This window comes from Cebidichthys violaceus, unplaced genomic scaffold (genome assembly GCF_023349555.1).
Source record: "Cebidichthys violaceus isolate CVI_PGR_0920_01 unplaced genomic scaffold, fCebVio1.0.p SCAF_9, whole genome shotgun sequence".
NCBI classification, from domain to species: Eukaryota; Metazoa; Chordata; class Actinopteri; order Perciformes; family Stichaeidae; genus Cebidichthys; species Cebidichthys violaceus.
The window spans coordinates 747,688-758,988 of record NW_027176975.1 but is presented as its reverse complement, the minus strand read 5'-3'; the positions used below and the strand labels follow the sequence as shown (position 1 = coordinate 758,988).

The 11,301-nt window shown below is 39.1% G+C and overlaps 1 protein-coding gene across 4 annotated transcripts in view; it reads right to left on the bottom strand.

Annotated features, from left to right (window-relative positions):
- Positions 1 to 1,136: 1,136 nt before the first annotated feature.
- The window catches only part of cntrl (centriolin), a 19,186-nt gene continuing 9,021 nt past the window's right edge, over positions 1,137 to 11,301 (bottom strand). For all 4 annotated transcript variants that reach the window (XM_068702987.1, XM_068702991.1, XM_068702988.1 and 1 more), the window contains 9 exons: positions 11,095 to 11,158; positions 10,639 to 10,749; positions 9,783 to 9,837; positions 8,568 to 8,806; positions 7,628 to 7,722; positions 7,434 to 7,549; positions 4,237 to 4,310; positions 1,474 to 1,542; positions 1,137 to 1,226 (listed from right to left, as the gene is read on the bottom strand). In XM_068702987.1, the coding sequence (XP_068559088.1) occupies positions 1,525 to 1,542; positions 4,237 to 4,310; positions 7,434 to 7,549; positions 7,628 to 7,722; positions 8,568 to 8,806; positions 9,783 to 9,837; positions 10,639 to 10,749; positions 11,095 to 11,158 (772 nt within the window). In that variant the 3' untranslated portion in view covers positions 1,137 to 1,226; positions 1,474 to 1,524. The remainder of the gene's footprint in view (positions 1,227 to 1,473; positions 1,543 to 4,236; positions 4,311 to 7,433; positions 7,550 to 7,627; positions 7,723 to 8,567; positions 8,807 to 9,782; positions 9,838 to 10,638; positions 10,750 to 11,094; positions 11,159 to 11,301) is intronic.

The following is an 11,301-nucleotide window of genomic DNA, read 5'->3' as shown; positions in this document are numbered from 1 at the left end:
CAGACGCTTTCTACAAAGTAAAAGACAAAGTTCAACAGTAGTGTGAACTTGTATTATTATTATTAATCTGGACATTAATTATGCATTATGTATGCACCAGAGAACTGCATGCTGGGAGTTCCACATGCCTGACATTGTGAGAACATACACACATACACACACACACACACACACAGTCTACATGAGACACACACACATTTCACAGATGAAGCTGAAACAAAGAAATACTGAAGTCATTTATTAAGTATTGACTATAGTAACTATAACATTTTTACAGTCTTAAATCTTTCATTGTGTTTCATCCACCAGTGAAACCATCAGGAAGTGTTTAACTCAAAGATAAATATAATTTACACAGAAACAGTACGTTTTACATGTGTTCATGAAGGCACCACAAGCTGCACTGTTTTCTCCCACATGATGCATTCAAACACATCAGAAATATTCAGTTACATTGATGCTGCATTCAGGTCTCATGTTGATGATGTAACTCTCAGCCTCCCTTTTGTCCCACTACGACTTTGCCGCTGTGTCTCTAATGGAGTGTGTGTGTGTGTGTGTGTGTGTGTGTGCGCGTCTCTCATGTAGAGTGTGTGTGTGTGTGTGTGTGTGTGTGTGTGCGCGTCTCTCATGTAGAGTGTGTGTGTGTGTGTGTGTGTGTGTGTGTGTGTGTGTGTGTGCGCGTCTCTCATGTAGAGTGTGTGTGTGTGTGTGTGTGTGCGTCTCTCATGTAGAATGTGTGTGTGTGTGTGTGTGTGTGTGTGTGTGCGTCTCTCATGTAGAGTGTGTGTGTGTGTGTGTGTGTGTGTGTGTGTGTGTGTGTGTGCGCGCGTCTCTCATGTAGAGTGTGTGTGTGTGTGTGTGTGTGTGTGTGTGTGTGTGTGTGTGTGCGCGCGTCTCTCATGTAGAATGTGTGTGTGTGTGTGTGTGTGTGTGTGCGTCTCTCATGTAGAGTGTGTGTGTGTGTGTGTGTGTGTGTGTGTGCGCGCGTCTCTCATGTAGAGTGTGTGTGTGTGTGTGTGTGTGTGTGTGTGTGCGCGTCTCTCATGTAGAATGTGTGTGTGTGTGTGTGTGTGTGTGTCTCTCATGTAGAGTGTGTGTGTCTGTGAGAGCAGAGAGTCCAGATGTCCCACTCTGTCTCTGAGTCTCTGAAGTGTCTCTAGTGTCTCCGTTCGTCTCTCGTTCACATGTTCTTGCTGGTTCCACAAACTGCAGTGCAGACGAGCCTCCAACACACAAACAGGTACTTTTACTCTCCTGATGTACTTCTGTGTACTTCTGAGGTACTCGTACTCACAGGTGGAACGTCTTGTGTCATGGACGACTTTAATAAACATGCTAAGCTAGGCTAACAGTTTCCCTCTGCCTCCAGTCTTTGTGCTAAGCTAGGCTAAACCCGTGTCTTTACTGGAGTATATATGATATATATATATATACACTGTATATAAACTGTGTTTCAATGCAGTGACTCACTGAGCTGGAGGACCGGTAGCTGTTCTCAGGTCAGACGGCGCCCCCTGTCCTCTAACCGACACACAGCGCCTGAGACATAGAGAGAGAGAGAGAGAGAGAGAGCGAGAGACAGAGAGATAGAGAGAGACAGAGAGAGAGCGAGAGAGAGAGACAGAGAGAGAGAGAGAGAGACAGAGAGAGAGAGACAGAGAGAGACAGAGAGAGAGAGAGACAGAGAGAGATTTGATTTTTAAAAAACCTTTTATTGATCCAGAACAGATTACTGTCACGTCATGAATTCAAATAAATAAGAAATAAAACAACTCCTCCAACCACAGAAACATACATATCAAACATGAAACTCATCTTTTTACTTCAGTCATCAGTCAAAGTTGAACTTTCAACCTGAACTAAAGATCAAAAAGTACAACAGACTCAGAAAAAGTCTTAGATTTCATCTGTCCAATAGTTTCCAATCCGTTAGACCGGATCGTCCCCTGAAGGCACCGCGGTTCATCGGTTCCCATCAGCAGACTTCTTCTTTAACGTCGTCCAGCAAGACCGGGTCCGCGTCCGATCCGTAGTCCGGTTCCCCGTCTTGTGGACGACCCCCAGAAGCTGAGCTGGATGGAGCGAAGCAGCTTCCAGAGCTTCTTCTGACTCCAGCCTGCAGCTGTTTAAAGCGACGCTCACACCTCCATGAGGAGACGCTGCCCAGAGCATCTCAGTGGCTTTGACTTCAGTGGAGACTTCAGGTACTGAGGCCCGGTTCTGTCCATCTCTCCACCGGTGATGTTCAACGGTTTGATGTTGAGGCTCTGCTTTGAGGGGTCAGAGCAGAGAGACAGAGAGCAGGACAGAGACACAAACACTGTGGAGACCATGATCATCAGGGTTTCGTCTGTTGAACAGTTCTACCTTTCTGTGCTTTGTAAAGGAGAGTGATCTGCTTTTTAAGGCGGAAACGCTTCTTCTCCTCCAGAAGGTGCCTCCATGTGTGGACTGATCGAAGGAATTTGGTGACATCACTGAAGTAATCACTTATTCTGACAGATTTCTTATTAAATGTTTGATCCAGATAAGAGTTGATTTCTTCCAGTGTATACAGGTCTATGTTTATGCTGGAGGTTCCACTAGCAGACATGTTTACCTCAGAGTCATGCTCCATGTCCTCCCCACCGGACACCTGGCTGTTGGACCCACTGGGTTCATCACGTGTGGAGGCTGCCTCCTCCACGCTGTCCTCTGGCTCCGGTCGCTCAGTCCGAGAGCTGCTGTCCTCTGCACCGTCAGCCTGCTCTGGACCAGCAGCCTGACTTTGGTCAGCTTCAGCTGTCGGCCCTTTACTGCTGCCTGCTCCACTTTCCCTGATTCCTTCGTCTTCTCCTGCTGTCAGTGCTTCCTCTGCTACTTTCCTTCCCTCTGTTGTGAGACTCAGAACAGCTGAGTTGTCATCGATAATTTTTTCTCCGCCTGAATCAGCTCTCTGTTCCCCGACCTGATTGTTTGTCTGCCCGCTGTGTTCCTCCTCGGTCGGCGGATCATCGCCCCCCCCCAGGAGCAGCGATCTCCGCCGGCTCGTCATTCAGCGGAGCCCCGGTGTGATCGAGCTCCTCCGCCGGTACGGCCCCCGGCTCGGGGCGCCCTTCGGCCGGCCTGCGAGGACAAGCGGCCCGCTTGTGCCCCACATCCCCACACTCAAAGCACCTGATGCTACCTGTGCTAGCGTACAGCATGTAGTGTCCCTCCCCGTGTTTCACCCTAAAGGAGACCTCCAGCGTCTGAGAAGGACCGGTAAGGAACATGAACACCTGTCTCCTGAAGGACTGGACATGTTTCAGTTTATCGTCTTTACAGCCCAGACCCACAGTTCTGAAGCTGCTCGCCAGCTTCCCGAAGCGCTGCAGCTCCCGCTCCAACACCTGGTTGGAGATGAATGGGGGAACACCGGAGACGGTGACCCGGGTGGAGGGCACTGCGAGCGGGGAAACCTGCAGATACGCGCCGTTCAGCGTGACGCCGCTCGATATTAAATCCGCCACAAAACGCTCCTCTTTTAGAAACACCACCACACCTCTGTTCATCCTGGAGGCATAGCTCAGGTTAACGTGTCCCACACGGTCCCCCACAGCCAGGAGAACCGCCTCTACCGGGACACACGGGTCGGGCTGAACCCGAACTCCATGTCTCAGCGACAGGGACGGCGTCTCAGAGGACGCCATCCCCAACAAGAAACACAGTTTTCTGTCCGCCAAAATACCACTGATCACACAAAAATATCACCACAAGTCAGTCACACAGTGAACTATGGATGAAAAAAAGATGAAACGTTTGAAAAAAATCACCAAACATTTAGCAACGCTCACCACGCTCTCTACCACCACGCTCTCCACCAGAGAGAGAGAGAGAGAGGGAGAGAGAGAGAGAGAGAGAGAGACAGAGAGAGAGCGAGAGAGAGAGACAGAGAGAGAGAGAGAGAGAGACACAGAGAGAGAGCGAGAGAGAGAGACAGAGAGAGAGAGAGAGAGAGAGAGACAGAGAGACACAGAGAGAGAGAGAGACAGAGAGAGAGAGAAAGAGTCTCTGGGTCGTATAGTCTGGTCTGTATCTGTCGGTATGTTTCTGGATTATTATAATAATATCTCATTTTTGTAATTCTGTCCAGCTCCTTCAGGTCTTCTGCTCTCTGCTGCTGACTGGACACATTCAGCTCCTTCAACACAACAAAGAACAACTTTACACAGTCCAGACAACCTGTGTGTGTATGTCTGTGTATGTGTTCACCTGTTCCACAGTCTGCAGGTGTTTCTTCTTCTCCACCAACGTTTCAGTGAGCAGAGACAGCAGCTCTGAGTTCTCTGGAAATAAATGACTTGTTACATTTTATGACTTTAATGACTTATTGTTCACTAATTGCTTCAGTATAGTGTCGAGAAAAAGTCACAGTATAGTATGTCGAAGTTTAAAAAAAAGTCATAGTATAGTATGTCAAAGTTTAAAAAAAAGTCACAGTATAGTATGTCAAAGTTAAAAAAAAAGTCATTGTATAGTATGTCGAAAAAAGTCACAGTATAGTATGTTGAAGTTTAAAAAAAATCACAGTATAGTATGTCGAAAAAGTAAAAAAGTCACAGTATAGTATGTTGAAGTTTAAAAAAAAGTCACAGTATAGTATGTCGAAAAAAAGTAAAAAACAATCACAGTATAGTATGTCAAAAAAAGTAAAAAAAAGTCACAGTATAGTATGTCAAAGTTTAAAAAAAAGTCATAGTATAGTATGTCAAAGTTTAAAAAAAAGTCACAGTATAGTATGTCAAAGTTTAAAAAAAAGTCATAGTATGGTATGTCGAAAAAAGGTGTTTAAAAGTCACAGTATAGTATGTCGAAAAAAGTAAAAAAAAAAGTCACAGTATAGTATGTCGAAAAAATTTAAAAAAGTCACAGTATAGAATGTTGAAGTTTAAAAAAAAGTCAGAGTATAGTATGTCAAAAAAAGTAAAAGAAAGTCACAGTATAGTATGTCAGTTTAAAAAAAATCACAGTATAGTATGTCGAAAAAGTAAAAAAGTCACAGTATAGTATGTCGAAAAAAGTAAAAAACAATCACAGTATAGTATGTCAAAAAAAGTAAAAAAAAGTCATAGTATAGTATGTCAAAGTTTAAAAAAAAGTCACAGTATAGTATGTCAAAGTTAAAAAAAAAGTCATAGTATGGTATGTCGAAAAAAGTTGTTTAAAAGTCACAGTATAGTATGTCGAAAAAAGTAAAAAAAAAGTCACAGTATAGTATGTCGAAAAAATTTAAAAAAGTCACAGTATAGAATGTTGAAGTTTAAAAAAAAGTCATAGTATAGTATGTCAAAAAAAGTAAAAGAAAGTCACAGTATAGTATGTCAGTTTAAAAAAAATCACAGTATAGTATGTCGAAAAAGTAAAAAAGTCACAGTATAGTATGTCGAAAAAAGTAAAAAACAATCACAGTATAGTATGTCAAAAAAAGTAAAAAAAAGTCATAGTATAGTATGTCAAAGTTTAAAAAAAAGTCACAGTATAGTATGTCAAAGTTAAAAAAAAAGTCATTGTATAGTATGTCGAAAAAAGTCACAGTATAGTATGTTGAAGTTTAAAAAAAAGTCATAGTATAGTATGTCAAAGTTTAAAAAAAAGTCATAGTATAGTATGTCAAAGTTTAAAAAAAAGTCATAGTATAGTATGTCAAAGTTTAAAAAAAAGTCACAGTATAGTATGTCAAAGTTAAAAAAAAAGTCATTGTATAGTATGTCGAAAAAAGTCACAGTATAGTATGTTGAAGTTTAAAAAAAAGTCATAGTATAGTATGTCAAAAAAAGTAAAAGAAAGTCACAGTATAGTATGTCAAAGTTTAAAAAAAATCACAGTATAGTATGTCGAAAAAAGTAAAAAACAATCACAGTATAGTATGTCAAAAAAAGTAAAAAAAAGTCATAGTATAGTATGTCAAAGTTTAAAAAAAAGTCACAGTATAGTATGTCAAAGTTAAAAAAAAAGTCATTGTATAGTATGTCGAAAAAAGTCACAGTATAGTATGTTGAAGTTTAAAAAAAAGTCATAGTATGGTATGTCGAAAAAAGTTGTTTAAAAGTCACAGTATAGTATGTCGAAAAAAGTTTAAAAAAAAGTCACAGTATAGTATGTCGAAAAAATTAAAAAAGTCACAGTATAGAATGTTGAAGTTTAAAAAAAAGTCATAGTATAGTATGTCAAAAAAAGTAAAAGAAAGTCACAGTATAGTATGTCAAAGTTTAAAAAAAATCACAGTATAGTATGTCGAAAAAGTAAAAAAGTCACAGTATAGTATGTCGAAAAAAGTCACAGTATAGTATGTTGAAGTTTAAAAAAAAGTCCTAGTATAGTATGTCAAAGTTTAAAAAAAAGTCATAGTATAGTATGTCAAAGTTAAAAAAAAAGTCATAGTATAGTATGTCAAAGTTTAAAAAAAAGTCACAGTATAGTATGTCAAAGTTAAAAAAAAAGTCATTGTATAGTATGTTGAAAAAAGTCACAGTATAGTATGTTGAAGTTTAAAAAAAAGTCATAGTATAGTATGTCAAAAAAAGTAAAAGAAAGTCACAGTATAGTATGTCAAAGTTTAAAAAAAATCACAGTATAGTATGTCGAAAAAAGTAAAAAACAATCACAGTATAGTATGTCAAAAAAAGTAAAAAAAAGTCATAGTATAGTATGTCAAAGTTTAAAAAAAAGTCACAGTATAGTATGTCAAAGTTAAAAAAAAGTCATTGTATAGTATGTCGAAAAAAGTCACAGTATAGTATGTTGAAGTTTAAAAAAAAGTCATAGTATGGTATGTCGAAAAAAGTTGTTTAAAAGTCACAGTATAGCATGTCGAAAAAAGTAAAAAAAAGTCAAAGTACAGTATGTCAAAAAAGTAAAAAAGTCACAGTATAGTATGTCGAAAAAAGTTGTTTAAAAGTCACAGTATAGTATGTCAAAAAAAGTAAAAAAAAGTCACAGTATAGTATGTCAAAAAAAGTTTTAAAAAAAGTCACAGTATAGTATGTTGAAGTTTAAACAAAAGTCACAGTATAGTATGTTGAAGTTTAAAAAATAGTCACAGTATAGTATGTCAAAAAAGTAAAAAAAAAAGTCACAGTATAGTATGTCAAAAAAAGTAAAAAATAGTCACAGTATAGTATGTCAAAAAAAGTAAAAAAGTCACAGTATAGTATGTCAAAAAAGTTAAAAAAAAGTCACAGTATAGTATGTCGAAAAAAATTTAAAAAAGTCACAGTATAGTATGTCAAAAAAAGTTTAAAAAAAGGTCACAGTATAGTATGTCGAAAAAAGTAAAAAAACAGTCATAGTGCAGTAAGTTATAAATAATAGCATAGATGTTTAGTATATCATAAATGAGACATCTTATATTTTATTGTCCATGCATCATTTCTTGTTTGTTATAATCTGAATAATAAGTGATGTCGTACCGTTCAGCTGCTTTTGAGTGGCCGTCATGTCTCTGACCACTTCCTGTTGGAGGAGCTGGGCGTCGCTGAGCTCCTCCCTCTGTTTGGTAAGCTCCGCCTCCACAGCTGACAGACTCCTGACACACAGAGACATGTTTCTTATCTCAACATTTATCTCAGATAACAGCCGTACAGACGGACCGTGATGTGTTTACCTGTCAGCGTGCCTCCGTCGGGCCTCCAGCTGTTTGCACTGCTCCTGCAGGCTGCTCCTCTCCTCCCTGCTCCTGCTCAGCTCCTCCTGCAGCTCCTGCACATCAAACATAACCGACATCCACACATATCATCACGTGTGGTTTTTCTGTTTCTTGTTCTTCTTTAAATAAAAAAGGCAAAGTGACTGTAAAGAGTTTAACTAATAGTCAGCTTTAGTCTTCATAGAAGACACACTTTGAAACTATAACACCATCTTCAAATGTTATAAAAACTGGTACGAAAAGAAAAGAGAACTTCATGTTCAGCTTTAAAACCTCATCAGCTGTTTGAGACGACGTCGGTCTTCTGAGACCAATAATTCTGAAATATTCTGCTCTTCAGGTTCATAAAGTTTTACAAAATGTACTTCAGGTAGTTTTAAACACCGCTGGCAGAAAAGCAGAAATACTTTTTATTTCTTTAGGATGGAAACCAACACGTCTGTCTTCTGGTTCATGTGAACGTCTTTCTTGTTTGTTTTGAAGTGAATTCAACATTCTGGTTCTGTTCAGAAAGTTCTCTTGTTAAGTTTGGGTTTCTTACGTATTGTTTTTATTCATTTAGTCGTACAAATCATCAATATATTTAATATTCACACAGTTCAGTAACGTGTGAAAGAAGTGGTCCCCATCAGAACCATTCAGTAAATACTTCATAAATAATACAATGATGAATATTAGGTTATAAAGTCATTTTACAATCATAGTTTACATTTACAGATGTTTTAGTCGTATTCAGATGCTCTTACTTTGGTGAAAGAAGGAAACCCTATTTTAAGGAAGAGTCTTCCTGTTCTGACAAATAACAATGAAATATAAATTCCAAAAGATGATAAGCTGTCGCCCTGATGATCATGCAGTTATAATAATATTGTGCTTATTCCAAATGTTTTCCACCGACCTGCAGTTCTGTTCTCCGTCTCTCCGTCTTATTTTTGTGGGACTCAACTTCCTGTTGTAGCTCAGTCAGTTCTTCCCTTTTCTTGTCCCCTTGGTCCCTCATTCTGTCCACTTCATCCCTCATTCTGTCCAGCTGTTCCTTCTTCTTGTGGAGCCGCTGGAGACTGTGGGTGCGTTTCATTTTCACCTCCTCCAGCGCCTGTTGCTCTACCAGTAGCTCCTGGAGGACCAGTTTCAGCTCTGGACACAAACACAAATATGTCTTCATCACCATCTTCATCAATAATCCCGTTAGCTTGTTGTTCAGGAGACTCAGTCGTGGTTTTTACTACAGGAAGAAGATTATATTTATATGAAGTTTAAGGTTTTAGATCTTTAGACAGAAAAATCTGAATCCTGGGAGGTAAACATCTTTATAAAGAGTAAAGGATGCTAATGGTTTGGTACCACTTCATTAAATGAGATAAAGATGCTCTATTCTGCTCTGTTGCTCTTTTACGAGAGGAATTTCCAAACACCTGGACGTCAGCTGCTGTAACTCCAATGTAAAGGCTGGCGACCAAACAACTGAAGGGAACTACAGACTCATCAGTATTGTAGTAGTAGACTGTAGTTTCCAAAGAGGCAGAGAGATAAGGTATCAGACTGAGAAGAAGGAGGTGAAACAGGTTCAGTTTTTTCTTGATTTAAAGGTTTTTGTGAACCACAAGGTTCTCCTGTCAAAACTATCCTCTTTTAATTTCTCCTCTGATGCCATTAAATTAAATCATGTCTAACAAACAGGAAGCAAAGTGTACGTATCAGCAATACTCAATCAACACTGGTGTTCCTCAGGGATCAACACTGGTGTTCCTCAGGGATCAACACTGGTGTTCCTCAGGGATCAACACTGGTGTTCCTCAGGGATCAACACTGGTGTTCCTCAGGGATCAACACTGGTGTTCCTCAGGGATCAACACTGGGCCCTGTTTAGTTTAACCTTCAGTCTGTCAACATTCAAATGTAGCTGATGACACAGTTCTTTATGTGCATGCTACAAACAAACTAACTAACAGCAGCCTCGTTCCATGTATCCCATTGGTTGAGCAACTCAAGTTCATACCTGAACATCAACAAAGAAACCCACAGAGAGAGTGTGTGTGTGTGTGTGTGTGTGTGTGTGTGTGTGTGTGTGTGTGTGTGTGTGTGTGTGTGTGTGTATGTGTGTGTGTGTTACCTGCTTTGTGTGTGATGAGTCTGGTCTCTTCTTCTCTCCTCTGACTCAGCAGCTCCTACAGGAAGTTATCATGAGGTCACACAAACAACGGTCTGGTTCCTCCTGACTTCTGGTTTACAGATAAAAGTGAGACGAGGAACCAACAACCATGACCAGAGCTTCTCTCATAAACAGTTTGATGTGAGAGAGAGATAGAAGATCGAAAAACAAAATTGTGAGAAATAAAGAGGAAGATCTTAAGTATCAAATAAGACATTATATTACAGTAATAACAATAATATTCTTCTATATTCTGAACCAAGCAACCAAACAGAGCAGAAAATCTGCTTCCTGTTTACACACCAGCATGATCATGTGACATTTTCAGCCATTATTAGGTTATTATCAGGTTATCGGGTTATTATCAGGTTATTATTGGGTTATTATCAGGTTATTATCGGGTAATTATCAGGTTGTTATTATTAGGTTATTATCAGGTTATTATTATTAGGTTATTATCAGGTTATTATCAGGTTGTTATCAGGTTATTATTATTAGGTTATTATCAAGTTATTATCGGGTTATTATCAGGTTATTATTATGTTATTATCAGGTTATTATCAGGTTATTATTATGTTATTATTGGGTTATTATCAGGTTATTATTATGTTATTATCAGGTTATTATCAGGTTATTATTGGGGTATTATCAGGTTATTATTATGTTATTATCAGGTTATTATCGGGTTATTTCTAAATTAGCCAGAGACGTGTTGCCGTGGCTGAAAGTAGGAAGTTGTCCTAAAGTTGAGATCAGTAGAAACAGAAGAACTCATGTCTCCTTCACCTTCTCTCCTCCTTCACCTCCTCCTGCTCACCTGCACTCTGCTCTGCAGCCGTTGCTCCTCCTCTCTGACCTCCTCCGCTCTGTTCACAGCTGTCTGATGCTCCTCGCTCCTCTGAAGCAGCCTCTGCTCCTGCTGCTCCACCTGCAATGACAACAGAGATGTATTATTATGATAAGTAGGTTTCCACGTACAATGAACATGACCTGGTATTTTAATAAACATAGTAAAGATTCAAAAATAAGTCACGCACAAGTCAAGAATCATAAATATGAAACACAAAGTTATGATCAAAATGTGTAACATATATGAAAAGAGCTGAGCATTTTAAAATGAAGAAGAAAAGCAGAACCAACACACGGTCAATGAAACATTTCAGTTCTTCTGTCTGACCTCAAGAAACCACTTTGTTTGTTCTTCACTCCGTTTTCATCATAAACTATATTTCTGTAAACGTTAATGTTTCAGTCAAACAAAGAGCTTCAAAACCTGAATGTTGAGTGAGTCGAGACGCTTGTGAGACTCCTGAAGGTCTGACAGCAGGACAGAGAACCTACACACACACACACACACACACACACACACACACACACACTGTTACACAGTAAAATACTTCTGATTCATAATTGTCACATTTATTCCTGACAGCTTGAGGGCCAGAGACACCCACTGCTCTTTAACTGAAAGATGAAACCA